The 14824-nt window shown below is 36.9% G+C and overlaps 1 protein-coding gene across 1 annotated transcript; it reads left to right on the forward strand.

The window, feature by feature from the left end:
* The first annotated feature begins 4790 nt into the window (after positions 1-4790).
* si:cabz01068815.1 (solute carrier family 51 subunit beta) lies at positions 4791-14735 on the forward strand. Its single transcript, XM_020927480.2, has 6 exons — positions 4791-5015; positions 5839-5886; positions 6525-6908; positions 8315-8413; positions 11994-12084; positions 12184-14735. The coding sequence occupies exons 1-6, from the start codon at positions 4958-4960 to the stop codon at positions 12560-12562; spliced, it is 1059 nt and encodes a 352-aa protein (XP_020783139.2). The 5' UTR covers positions 4791-4957; the 3' UTR covers positions 12563-14735.
* The last annotated feature ends 89 nt before the right edge of the window (positions 14736-14824 follow it).

Below are 14824 nucleotides of genomic sequence, written 5' to 3' on the forward strand. Positions count from 1 at the left end.
CCAAAGACCTAAAACTTAACCGTTTTAAGCACTTTTAAGTTTTAATTATTTCTTCTTATAGTCTACACTGAAATGGAGCAAAGGATCATGGTCTATGTAGTTCCTCTGTCTTTCTTTTTTTTTCTTTTTTTTTTTAGCTATTGCTGCACCATAACTCTTAATTTAAGCAGAGACTTGTAATTCGATATATTGTGACAGCCCACGATATTATTGTGAGAACTTTGACGATATGATATCACGATATTTCAGTTATTGTTACATGTTTATACAAAGTATTAAAAAGTATTTCATAAGAGCCAGTAAATAACATGTTCTGCTCCATGTCCCATGAAATCGATTTTTAATTTTAATTGTAGAATCAGCCTGAGCTAACAAGTTACTTATGTTTTATTCATGACCAACACGGTAGTTTTGCTCAGGAGTAGTTCACTAATGCTTGTCATTTTTAGCCTTTAAGTTTTCATCTTTCTTACCTTGATAGTTGTGAATAAATTCTTCATGGACAGAATGTTTATCCTTTGTTGACCTTATTTGATGAAGATTTGGTGACAGGGCAGATTTATGAAGCTGGTGGAAAATACTTGAGACATTTCCACAGATGTTTTGCCATACAAAAGCATTAACAGGAAGTGACGTTTGCCCTACATCGCGGCACTTCCCGCTGTTGTGAAAAAGGTCTGTTGCTATATTGTTTATGTGGCGGACGGCAGATGGCACAGTTACTTTTAATCACCTGTTGACAACTTCCTGTGCCAGCAGAAGTCGGGCTTAATAGGCTCTATTCACGCTTACATCAGAAACCAGTAAGACGTTTGGAAACATGCAATGACATTTTTGCCGTTCGCGGTAGTAAGTCTGACTATATTGAGAAAGAATGAGAAAATGGCCCTGTTTTCTTCAGCTATATGTCATTGTAGCGTTCCGTTATGTTCGGCTAATCAACCAATTACCAATTACCTCAGTTTTCATTATTTCCTCACTGACACACAACTTCGAGCACACTGGGTACATGCGATTAGAAGAGACGAGGGCGACAAATTCAAGATGATTCCAAACAGCACATACGTATGCAGTCTTCATTGTACCACTGATCACATTTACTTCAGTGGGTTTTATCACTGTCGGTCGGCGAGCCCAGTGTTGGGAACTACACCAGAAGTTGTCATCGCATGTTACCAAACGTCTTCCTGGTTTGTGACGTAAGCGTGAATAGAGCCTGTAGGCCAAGCGGCAATGCCTCCATCTCGATTTCTGCTGGTTGGTGTCAGGTAAGATTTTAAGGCTCAGTGACAGATATTTTCCTCTGTGTAATTGAGATTTTGAGGTAGGACAGGTATTGGTTTTTTTTCATAGGGTTTTAATCCTTTTAACACTTGTCTGTCCATTTTTATATCGTAGGATTGGTCTGCTACTGTTTGTTTTGTTTTTTATTTTTTAGTGCTGTTTCATTTACTGTTTAAATTTACGTTATATAATCATTTTTAAGTTTTAGTTCTATTGCACAGTAAATAAATATGTTTTTAAATAGTGGCTTTAGCTTTAGTTTGGTTTAAGTTCCCGTGTTGTACTTGGGAGATGCTTAGCCCATACCTTTTAGTTGTACTTTGGGTTGTTAAATTATACTGTTACATTATTGTAATATTGTGATTGCGTGGTAGCACTTTCCGTTTTGTTCTGAGTGGGGCTACCCCCTCTCAAGTCGTCCTTGTTTGGTTGGTTTTTAACATTTATTTCTGTTACAGGACTTGTTTACTCCGCCCAGGGGCTGCAAAGTTTTATTCTGATTTTAGTAGTGTCTGTTAATAAAACATCTGCAATTTTTATCATTTTAACCACTGCCTGGTTTGTACAGAATAAATCATTTTACATTTTCTTGCTCCTTTGATTTGAATTACATCTTTTAAAGTCACGTCTCTGTCCTTTTCTTACAAACTTACCTGTGTCCTTGGGTATTTTATGACATTGTATTAGTATTTTAAACATAATTTATTGAAGGTCACACTTTGCTATGCTAATCCCCGAACACAGTCCTAAAGCTAACACGGACATCCGCCAGCAGCCTTCACTTTTAAATGTCTGTCTTGTACGCACACGCTGTAGTTTAGTTCTTATTAAAAATGTCCAATACTCAAGTGAGCTAGCTAGCTAAAGGTTTGGATGCACTGTCATTGCTTCCCTGATCGCATATGTCAGATACAAAGATTTTAAATTGATGTTTGAAAGCTTAAAAATCTGTATTTATTTGTGGTTTTCAATTTTTTGTCAGTTGTAAGTAGTCATTCTATTATTCAACCTTTTCACATTTCTCTTCTAAGAGCCGGAAAATGACATAATGTTCTTGTATACACTTGCCGATCGCTATAGGTAAATGCTATAACAGGTAAATGCTTGACACGTTTCATCCGCCGCTAGCCTCCACTTCGCAATGTTTATTTTGTAGGAGCGCGCTATAGTTTGGATCTTATTGAAATCCCCAATACTCAAGAGTGAATGTGGGATAGCTAGCTAGCGGTTTGGATGTGCTGTTGTGATGTTGTAGCAGTTTCTTTGTTCATATGGAGAAATCACATTGTGGAGTTGCAAAGTGTCGCAGCTAGTTAGAAAAAAAAGAATTTGAAATATGTTTCAAATCATAAAAATCTGTATCTTTGTTTTACATTCTTGTTAACTGTAAATAGGCCTAGTATTTCTATTATTCAGAGCTAATACTCGCTATACTCAATGCTGTTTCATCTGCTAGTTGTCTGCACTTTTGAATCTTTTGTCTTATACAAATATAACATGCTCTATGTTTTGGGTCTTATTGAAATGCCCAATACTGCAATAGCTAGAGTGGCATAGCTAGCAGCAATGGAGGGATAGCCAGGCTGGTGCCACATAGTGCCTCCGGTCAATTTCATTTCTCTCCAGCAACTAGGTCAGGAATTAGAATACACTTGATGGTTTGCATGAACCCCGGAAGTGCGAGTCCGCACACCAGCCAGTCAGCCAAGAGCCATACATTCTGTGTTGTCAGCGATTCCCAAGCTCAAAGATTTAAAGCCGGAACAAAGAGAATGTTCTGTGAATTTTATCAAGGGGAAAGACGTTATTGCCCTTCTTCCTATGGGATATGGGAAAAGCTTAATATACCAGTTATCCCCTAACCCTAACCCACATTACATATGTCACAACCAAATAGCAGCGATTGGTTAAATTAAAAAAGTACCCACCTACTGCTGAGCAAACGAATTCTTAAACTGCGAGGTCAGATGATTTCCATGAAGTGAAACCGGCTGATGAATCAGGCTACTGGAGGAATGGTGTACATAGAGAAAGTGGCTTGTGGAGTTGCAAAATGTCCCTAATAGTGTAAGTCAGATACAAAGATTTTAATTATTGTTTCAAAGCATACAAAATGTTGTTTGTTTTTTCAGTTGTTTAATATAGTTATTCCCTTATTCAATCCTATCCAATTTCTGTGGGCCTTTTCATTGAGGTTTTTTTTTTTTTTTTTTTTTAATCATAATCTGTTTTACTTTGCAGTGTTGTCTTTGACATTGGTTGCAAGTACAGTGGCTTAGAAACTAGTTCCACCAAAGAAAAGAGTTGGCTTTCTGAGGACCATCGGCTCTAAACCAGGAATATAACAGGATTGTGCCAGGCCTAAAGTAGGTAATGAATAGGACTACTGCATTGACATAACATACCAACTTAAAAATGTGAATAATAGTGGAGCTAAAAGAATCTGAGGCACTCGAGTGTAAAAAAATAAAAGTCATTTATTGAGACACGAACCGGTCCATGCATTACGACACCTGAGTGTCTTGGTTTTACACTTGTAGGTGGGGTCATGTGACCACCCCTGACATCTGTCAAAAAGAGAAACATAATGATCATGTACACAAACAAAAAACAGTGATAAAACTGACTGTGTGGCACTGTATAAACAAATAACAAACTGTTTTGAGTTCTGACTGCTTATTTGTGTTCAGCAAATCTTTCTTTTAATTTTCTTTTGGTTTGGCAGATTACTGCATTGATAGAGAAGTTCTAAAGAATTACTAAGCCAAAGGGGAGAGGAGTTTGGAAGCAACTGACTCCAACTTAAGTAAAAAGAAGAACTGAAGAGGAGTCTGCATACCACCAGAACAAGTTTGTGTGTAATCAGTGATATGTGTTCCACTATGATCTATTAGTCAGTGCTCATGTATGTAGTCTGCCTCTAGTATTTGTGTAGTTCATTGTGACATAACTAATGTTAATGGAAACTTTTATTTCCAATATATTATGTCATTTAGCTGGAGAATTGAAACGCTAGGCAGATGGACACTAATGAGCCTTAATATATTCAAAGTAATTATGATACCAGCTTTTGCTTTTAGTCCTAAGTGATTTTGTGTTGTTTTATCAGGGCTGATATGTCAAGTTCATAATAAAAATGACCATGGCAAATAGAGAAGACTCAAGGCTAAAGAGAAAAAGCATAATATTGCTGTCCGTCGGTCCCCTTTGGATTCATTTGTCTAACAAAACCAGGTATTACTAAGTATGCCTGCACAGCACCAAGGTCATTCACCTTTCTGTATACAGCTGCTATAAAAATACTATGCTTTAACGACCAAAAGAGCAAGCGCGTGTCAGACATTTGACCGCTGAGTCACTTGCCTCCACAAACAGCAAACGGCAAGGCTGTCTAAACAGTAACCCGGCAACAAGGTCACAGTATTAACAAGCTGAACTTTGCTTTTAACGTTTCTCCTGCTCTGTGGGCACGGGGCTCATTTGTACCACAAGTGCACTATTTGTGGTGAAATACAAGACAACATATTAGACTTTCTCTTATACTGTATCCAGTAGTCATTATTTATAGTAAGTCCTTGATTTCCGATGAGGTGTGGTTTAATGTGTTTATTACAAAGACAGTGAAATAGGGAAGTGATGACAAAATCCCATAGCTCCTCCTCACAACCTTTGAATGGGTCGCCAGCCTCCACCAAGTAATTTTTACATCCCTACCAGGGCAGGCGTCACATGTGAGTACTCTGAAAACCACTGTAAATGCAATCCATGTTGTATTCTTATTTAATTCAAATAATTGTTGACTATTCATGATATCCTACACATAGTAAAATCGCAAATGTTGCAGTTTTATCTAGGTTTTAAATTTCAAAACAGTGTCTTATTCTACTTTACAAACTGTTCACCCTGTAATTTAGATCTGTACAAACATGTTCTGAAATGTCATTCTTAAATTAGTTTGTCAGTTTTATTTCAGTTTTCCCTTGATGGTGTGTAATTGTGAACTTTGAACGGAATTCTATTATTAAAACATAAATTGCATAAATTGAACTGGAGTGAAGAGTTAGTATTTTATCACAGAAGGGAGATTGTAGGGTAGAAAAAAGGGATTTCAGTTTGTTCAGTGGCAGAGTACAAATTCTGTGTACCTTAAAAACAAGAGTCTCAGTTTGGCTCATCAACATGTGTCACTTTATACTGGCAGACTTTAGAGCTTTGCATACTAACAAAGTCCGTTCCTTTTCAAATACTACTATCAAGTTCCAAACATTTTCAAATAACAGCCTGCCCTAAAGGATCTACATGTGCTCCTTGTGTCCTTACTCACAGAAACATACTATTTTAGAAAGTGAATTTTTCCACATATCTGACATTGCCCATGCGCTGATCATTGAGTAAATAGAGTTTGCTTTTTCATAATAAGCCAGGATTGCAACATGTGAACTATTCCTTTTATAGTGTTTCATATGTAGTTTGTGCCCCTGAGTACGTGTGAATTGGTCCTCTCTGGTGTATATTAAAATAAAATGTTAAGTGAATGTTTATCTGTTTCTGCAGATTCCACAATGTCTCCTAAATGGTGTGCGCTATTTCTTCTGCTATCAGGTAATGAATAATAATCAAATTGTATACTTCATTAAAATAATTTCTTAGAGCTTTTATTGTAATGTGTGTAGTCAGTGGCGGTTGGTGGTATAGTTTTTTGTGGGTGCACCTAGGCCAAAATTTTACATATATATTATTTATAGACTATAGCCTGTATATATATATAATTATTGGACACAGGCTGTAATACCTGTATAATAACAAATACCAGAGATAGACAGTCATTTAGTCACTATTGGCTGAACTATAGCTTGAATGAGTTTATATAATTTGTCTTATATCTCATCAGTTTCTTGTCCTACACATTCATTGTCTTTGGATATTACAATCAGAACGGAACACACAGCCAAATGCAATATTTACCACCACTCACAAACAGTCTAAACATCAGCAAAAAACAAACAAACTTATGAAGCTGCTATAACTACAATGAGAGGTTACAGTCACAACACGAACACATGGTATCAGTGCTGCTCCAACAAGTTTGTCACTTGCTTGTGTTACTGGAGATGTCTTTGTGTGGAATATTCCAGTGTATGCCATTAAACGTCACATTCCCTTAGCCCACTTCTTTGTATGGTCTATGGTCAAAATATATGCAAAACACTATAAATCATGAATTATTAACCTATTTACAGGTACACAGGCTTTCTTGATCCACAACGTGCGCCGGAGCCTGTGCCTGGATGAAGTGGTCGAAAGTGGTGAAGTGGTAGCCAGAAAGTGCAGCCTGGACTCGGCCTCTCAGCAGTGGATATGGGAGGAGCGAACCCGACTGGTAAATATGGCTACCTCCAGGTGTCTATCGGCCTACAGCGACCAGCCCCTGCGCACCGAGCCCTGCCCTGAACCCGGGGAGAGGGCCCTGGAGCTGGAGTGGGAGTGTGACAGTGGCAGACTGATGAGCAGGAGCAGCTCTCTGTGGCTATCATTAAAAGACCAGCGCTTGGTGCTCACAGACAGCAGCAAGAACATCCAGTGGAGGTCGTTGGATAAGGGAGATATCTGCCAGGAGACGCTCAGTAAGGAGATTTCTTTCAATGAAACCTATCCATGGGTGACAGAATGATGAGAAATTAAGATTTTTACCATATAAATGAAGAATGTGTAGGGCCTATATTATGCTATGTTATTATCAAAAACATACCTGGAGTTGTGTTTTGTTTCATTCACACAGGTTTAACATACACATCCTGCATATTTAAGATGAGTTCTTCTCTCAGACAGAAAATACTCTGTTCCACCTCATGATGTCATGTGGTAATACAGCAAGTTCTCCACTGTGTTTTTAAACTCACACATTTACTAGAATCATTTAGATAATTATAGCACTGCAATATTGACAATCTCTGCTGAACAAAAGGAAAAAGTTTTTTGTTTTTTCAAATTGATTACATATATGCAGTACATAGAAATTATTATAAACAAATTATTCTAAACATACATACATGAAAACAGATTACAAGAAGTACGGGGTAGTTAAATGATTCAGAGTGATAATTTCAGTTCTTTATAAATGGATAACATAGTATATATATATATATGCTTTTTTTTATCAATATAAAATAAAATCTCTCTCTTCCCAAGCTTAGTTCCCACACTACACAAAGATTTAAAAAGTTTTTCAATTTCACACCAAAAAAACATAACATACATTATATATACATGTATAACAAAACATGTTCAGCTGATTCATTTTCCATAATACACATGGGTTCCATAAAATACTCTGTTGGATACATGTATAATTCAAAAATTAAATTGATGTATTATTTATTTTATTTAATGTAATTTTATTAACTAAATATCTATCGTTATAAACCCACATTTGATCCCAGTCAATATTTGAAAAAATTTTATCCCAATCAAATTTGCACTGAGGAGTTGTTTTATTTGTCAGTATTTGCCTCAGAAATGGCAAAAGGCAAAAGGTAGCTGTTGAAAACTACTGCTACATGACATTACAAGGTGGAACAGAGCATTTTGAGATTAATAATGAAGGATTACTCAAAGGTGTGAAAGAAATAAAACTCAACTTTGGGTATGTTTTTGATGAGGTAGTAGCATTCTAACACATTAGAGTAAATTTTGTGTAATATAGGACTTTTAAGTGCTATGACATGAACAATTACACTCAAGTTAAATAAGCCTAATCCTGCGTTTGCTATGATGCTACAAAGATGTACCAACGTGCAGTTCAGTCATGCTTCATTTTAGCTTATTAATGAGGATAAACACAAAATAACCTTTTGTTTTTCCTCTATGTAGAAATGAACACAGCAGCAAGGGAGCACAACAATTTGGAATAGTGTAGTAGTTAGTTAGAAAATTGAATAAAGAATACCTGAGCGTGCTCGTCTCTAATGATTTGTTATGGACTGTCACTGACACTGTAGCTTGATAGCTCTGATTTGAATGTTGTTTTCAGGATCTAGGAGAGCATCGGAGGAGTTTGAAGTCGCCCCAAAGCCCACTCTGTCATCAGAAGAGAGGGAGTACCTGCGCTGGTTTTATCGCACTGAGGATGGTGAGTTCATTTGGTTACATGCTTGGTTGGTACACTGACAGATTTCCCTGGTAGAAATTAGAATTCATGATCAGATCATTTTTAGATGTTGTTTAATTTCTTTAAGGTGTGCTGTGTAACTTTTTGGTTGGGTGTCTGTCACCTGCTTGTTTCTATGGAGTGCTCTGGCTGGAATGTTCCACAGTATGAAATTAAAGAACTCTGCCTTGCATTTATTCAATTACAAATGGTTTTATAGCTCAGAAATACCTAGAATAACTAGCATTCTGACTGGGGCTGGGTATCATTAAGAAGATACGATACATACCTCGATACAGTGCACTTTCGGTTCAATACGATATATTTCAAATTAATTCGATAAGGTTCAATAAAAAATAAAGGCTAAATCATGGCTGTGATACTAAAAGTCTTTTTTAATCCACTTCTTGTGCAAAGTACGTGTGAAAAACTCACATTTTAATCATCAAAACAGTGAATATATCAAGTGTGTTGCATAAATGAGTTGCCTTCCTCTAAACAAGCAACAAAACTGTAGCTGTTTAATTTAGTAAAATATACCAAAAAATACTCTTGGCAATATATCAATCAAGCAGCTCACAATATCAATACTGTATCATCACATTAAACGATACAATATATGGATATTTTGATATTTTTGCACACCCCTAATTTTGACTGTGAGCGGGTTTGCCTCTCCAATGATCTGACATGTAATGTGGTCCTGTTTGGTTGAATGCCATACTGTGAAACATACCAGACAAAGCTGCAAAACATCTCCAGGGAGAAAAGCGTTTGACAGACCCTCTACCACAAAAGTTACACAATGCACCTTTAAAGTGTATATGACAGGTTTTCATTTTTTTCTAATTACGACTTGGTTTGGTGGGATTGTTCCATAGTTTTCCTTTAGTTATGCTCTAAAACAAAATCCTTCTATCTTTGTCATCAACAGCAAAAGTTACATTCAAAATTCAGGAAACCTTTTTCTGACAGTTTAAACCTTCATTTGAGAAAATAAAAGTGTTGTCAATTATGCTTATTAGTCTAATCATAATTATTGTGTAATTTTATACTTTTGGCTCGTGTTAACATCATGGTTGCTACGTAACGGTTATGAAATTACCTCTCTGCATGTCACATCTATACTGCCCATGTCTAGCCAGGAAGTCGAATTAATTTAACCTCCTGAGACCCGGCCTATTCATTTGTGTCTTTTATAGTCTATTATAGTCTATTATATCTATTTCTGTCTATTTAAGTGTTTTGAGATATACTCTTAATGGGGGACTAGGTTCCTCTCCGTAAATAAGGCTGGGGGATTATAGGGTCCTATCATGTCCAGAATAAAATAATAATAATAACTCAATAGGAGTTAGTTTGTTGCTGCACTATGATTTTTAAAAAAGGGTTACTTTTTGAGGTGACTGTGGAAGCTTGTGAGTTTTTGTTAGATTGTTAACTACACATGGATTTAACACCAAAATATCCCCAATGTCCATTACAGAGGACATGTTATTAAATTATAAATAAAAATAAAATGAACAAAATCTAAATCCTAAAGTGTTCATTCACCGGTATCTTCAAATAGAAAGAAAATCACAAAAAAATATATATTGCAATACACTCTTTTCTTCGGGTCCCAGGAGGATATATACATACATAACATACACATGGGTCATATTTACTAATATTTTTTCCATTAAAGAATTTGTTAGCTGGATTAAATGTATAATTTTAAAATAAACCTCTGTGATTTTATTGTTAACTAAATATAAATAAATATATATATAATTATAAACCCACATTTGATCCCAGGCAATATTTAACCTTAGAAATAAACAAAGCTAATGAAACTAAAGAACTTCATAAAGAATTATCAGTATGAATCATTTAATTACCTCTATTTTGTGTTGTTGTTTTTTTCTTGCATGTATGTTTATAATAATTTCTATGTATATATGTAATAATTTAATGAGAAAAAAAAGGACCAAAATGAGAAAATTAGGAAAACAGGCATATAGCATAGTATATATTTAAATTTAATCTTAAATTGTGTACATGGTGTTTTAATCACGTTGTCTACTGTTCCTTTATTTTATTTATTTATTTCAGTTTTAGCACAAACTAGTTACATACATTTGCAGATTTCTGGTCAAAATCCGATGTGACAAAGACGTGGCTGCCACTTTGCCGTCGGGCCTCTCCAATCACTCATTAACACAGCACATCCATACTTTGACAAAGTGTCTTGCCTAAGGACACAAGGCACTGGCTGCACTACACACAATTAGGATCATACTACCAGCCCTGCAGTTATGACACAACAACACAGACAGTAAAAATCAGATAAGTACAATAATCTGATAAGCCAATAATTAGATCAGATGTGAGTTTGAGTGTGTTTACAGCACGAGAGAAATCTGATTATCAAAAACACTTGGGGACATGTGTCGGTTAATAATGGATTTTGAGAGTAACTGTCCTATGAATTTTAAAATAACTCTTTCAGACTTTAATTTCTCTCTTTCATTTTTGTCTTTGCCACACTAGTTTGCCCTTTTTTTGCATAATTGTCCTGCACATGACATTTCAATTATTTGATACCACCAGGAATAAAATACCTCCTAATGATCAGATTTTTGGTGTGCATTGAAATATAGCCACTCACAAGTTATTCAGACTAAGAGAATTCCTGTGGTTTGCAGATAAATGGAGCTTGAGATGGGCCCTAGAAAACTTTAAATTGAAAAAAAAGTTGTGTCTAAACTTGTAATCTCAAAAAGAATATATATATGAAGTGAAATATAGTATGACCTAATTAAGTATTAATCCTATATTACACAAAATTGACTCTTGTGAGCTTTAAGATATATTATAATGTTGTTACTTCATCACAATCATACCTGGAATTGTGTTTTGTTTTAGTCACACATGTTTGAGCGACCCTATATTATTAGTCTGTCTACATCTTAAAATGCTCTGTTTCTTCGTGATGTCAGGAAGAAGTAGTTTTGAAGTTAACAGCTACTTTTCATCTTTACTTCAGTAGATCGGTAATTCTTCCTCCCATATGTCACATGGACCATGCCTCCTCCCCGATGTTGCACCTCTAACCCAGAACTAAACCAGAACTCAACCAGGTCTAAACCAGGTCTAAACCAGGTTTAAACTGGGACTAAACCAGGTCTAAACCAGGTCTAAACCATGACTAAATCAGGTCTAAACCAGGACTAAACCAGGGCTAAACCAGGACTAAACCAGGACTAAACCAGGAACCAGGTATAAATCAGGACTAAACCACATCTAAACCAGAACTAAACCAGGTCTAAACCAGGTCTAAACCAGGACAAAACCAGGTCTAAACCAGGACTAAACCAGGTGTAAACAAGGCCTAAACCAGAACTAAACCAGCAAACTAAACAGCACTAAATCAGCACTAAATCAGTCTAAACTAGAACCAGCACTTCATTACCACATGACATTACAAGGTGGAGTGTTTTCAGTAACACTCTCTCAAAAAATCGTAGTCCGCCAAACCTTCCAACTAATGTTAATATGTTGTTTCTATCTGTTTTGACAGCACAATATTGGAAGTTTTCAGTCCTGGCTCTGGCCTTCGTCTGCCTCCTTATTGGCTTCATGTTGCTGGGGATGGGTGCCATGGCCAATAAGTACTACCAGCTTTCCAGTTTTAAAATCAACTTTTCTTTTTGTTACACATTTGACATCCAAATGTAACTTGTCTGCGCATGCTTTTTCTACCCCTGCAGGAACAGAAAGAAGATAGCCAAGTACAAGGCAGCGGCTGCTCTGCTTCAGAAGAAAGATTGTGAGGAGTTGCGGGTCATATCGCTCGAAGACACCAGCGCACCCAGCACGCCGCTAGCCAAGCCTCCCGCCTCCTCCTCACCGCCCAATGGGGAGCTGAGCGACTGCAAGCCAGGGAACATCGTGCTCACATACAAAGACGGAAACACCTCCAGCCTGTACCCGGACACCACAGCAGCAACAGCAGAAGAAGTGAGCCTGACAGGGGAGGACAGGCAGGCCGAGGCAGTGGAGGAGGAGGCAGCTCTGGAGATAACGACTGCACAGCCAGACACACAGGAGGAAGAGGAGGAGAAGGTGGTGACAGAGTGTAATGATTAAAGTTGAAATGCAGTTTAAAGAGCCTGTATCTGATTTTAATTTATTCTTGTTAAGATAAAGGCTCTTTACATGCATTGGATGGTTTCAATTGCTAAATAAGAGGAATCTGACGCTGTAAAATATCATCTATTCATTTTACATAGGACTGCATGACCGTGTGTCAAGGCGCAATGTCACAGTGGCAAAAATGACTAAGTGGGCAGGGCTAAAAGTTCAAACTATAACATGTTCCTGACTCATGTTTGAGATCAGGTACAGGCCCTTTTAAAGAAGATATATTATACTTTTATGGGTATATTAAACTGCAGCATACATAGATAATGATTTACATTTTGTTTATTGTAAAACAGAATATTGATTTCAAACAGCTTGATAAAGAAACGGGTTCATTGACCTCCTGTTCAATACTGCAGAACTGATAAACCCTGCCTCCTCATAGTGGCATTTCACCAAAGCCAGGTTGTGATTTTAATTTAACCTGGAGTCTTTTTTCTTTCTTTCTTTTTTTTTTTTTTTTTTTTTTAGTAAGTGTATTTTTAAGTCAGTACACACAAGTGGATGGGGTCAGAGGGTAGTTGAACAAAATACATTATCTGATAATTCAGATAATGAGGGAACACCATTATAATATGGTTAAAAGCTCATAAAAGTTGATTTTACATAATATGTCGCCTTTAAACTTCATATCAGAGCTCCAGAGATTATGCAAGTCCTAATCTTATATCAGTTTAATGATATAAGACCAGGTTCTGCCTCTGGGAAGGTGTAGTAATTAATATAGTTGAAGTAGGTCACAGTATGTCTCATTTTCACAAGAGTATGCAGAAAGCGAACCAGTGAATGTCAACTTTAATACAAGTTTATATCTCTTTATAATGTGATGACTAGTGACTAAGGCAAACAACAGAAATGTGTAAAGTTTTATTTACAATAAACATGATCATAATAATAGCAACTGTGTGGAGATTTGTCAGTCTGTGTGTGTGCTGGTTACATTATAATGTGAGTATTGTACAGAAGTAGAGAAAACAAAAGTCACGGATGATTGAATCCTGATGCTCCTCATGCTGGGACAAATAGTTCAAATGAGGTTAAAAACAGTAGGTGCTAGCCATAAAGTCGTTTAGTGCAGGATATTTGAGTGCTAAAATGATCAGAACAGAAAGCTGATTGACTTTGTATGGAGGGGGTATTTTACTTCCATGGGGTATTAACTGCTAACACATAACATATTTAGATAACCATGTAACGTTTTATTGTTTAGAAAATGCTATATTAATGGAAAATATATGTTTTACTTTCATCGTTGACGCTCAGTGTGTATCGCACTTCAGTGATCCCTCGTTTATCGCGGGGGTTACGTTCTAAAAATAACCCGCGATAGGTGAAATCCGCAGTAGTCAGCTTTATGTTTTACAATGATTATGTCTATCTTAAGTCTGTAAAACCCCTCACCACACACTTTATACACTTTTCTCAAGACAGGACAGGTGCAATCCTTTTTGCATCCTTTTTAAAACTTACTGCTGCTGTCGTCCTTTTGTTATTTTCCTCCTTCTTTATGTAACGAATAGAAGATTAATTTATTCCGTAATGGAGCCCTATGCACCCGCACAGTACAACACTACACCCACCCGTTAACCCGGGATTATACCAAACTGTTGCGCTGCATACACTACGGACTGAACCAAGACTAAACCAGGACTAACCCAGGACTAACCTAGGACTGATTCCAGGACTGAAGAGGAGGACTAAACCAGGACTTAACAAGGACAAAAAACAGGAGTAAACCAGGACTAAACCAGAACTGAAAGAGGACTCACTGTCGGGATGGGCGCAGAGCTCCGCACCACGCGGGAATTGCCCGATCGTGCTTTGCGGACACTCTGCTCGGGATTCTCTCTCTTAAGTTCAAGATTAGTCCCGGTTTAGACCTGGTTTACTCCTGACCCACCTGTGTGTAATTCCTACCCGCCCGTAATACACAATACGTGTTTAACCTTGTAAAAAAAAAAGCATGCAAAATTGCCTTAAAAAAAGTCAGTGATACAGTGAGACCACGAAAGGTGAAACGCGATATAGCAAGGGACGACTGTAATGAAACTACTGCACATTGCATCAGGTTTGTCACGTTGCGGTGTCAAGGTAGAAAACTCAAAAAGTATCTTGCATAATATCCCCTCTTTAAAAAACATAAGGGACCATATGTTGGACAACCACCTTATGACATCACAAAATTAAACTAAGCATTTTGAGCTCTAG

Source organism: Boleophthalmus pectinirostris, unplaced genomic scaffold (genome assembly GCF_026225935.1).
Source record: "Boleophthalmus pectinirostris isolate CB_2022bp ecotype Guang Dong unplaced genomic scaffold, ASM2622593v1 HiC_scaffold_19, whole genome shotgun sequence".
NCBI classification, from domain to species: Eukaryota; Metazoa; Chordata; class Actinopteri; order Gobiiformes; family Gobiidae; genus Boleophthalmus; species Boleophthalmus pectinirostris.

Bases quoted from the DNA above. Each gene is read 5' to 3' on its own strand.
- si:cabz01068815.1 (XM_020927480.2), top strand. From the start codon at position 4,958: ATGGGTCGCCAGCCTCCACCAAGTAATTTTTACATCCCTACCAGGGCA. The intron at 5,887-6,524 runs GTAATGAATAAT...ACCTATTTACAG, and splicing joins GCTATTTCTTCTGCTATCAG to GTACACAGGCTTTCTTGATC. The intron at 12,085-12,183 runs GTACTACCAGCT...CTACCCCTGCAG, and splicing joins ATGGGTGCCATGGCCAATAA to GAACAGAAAGAAGATAGCCA.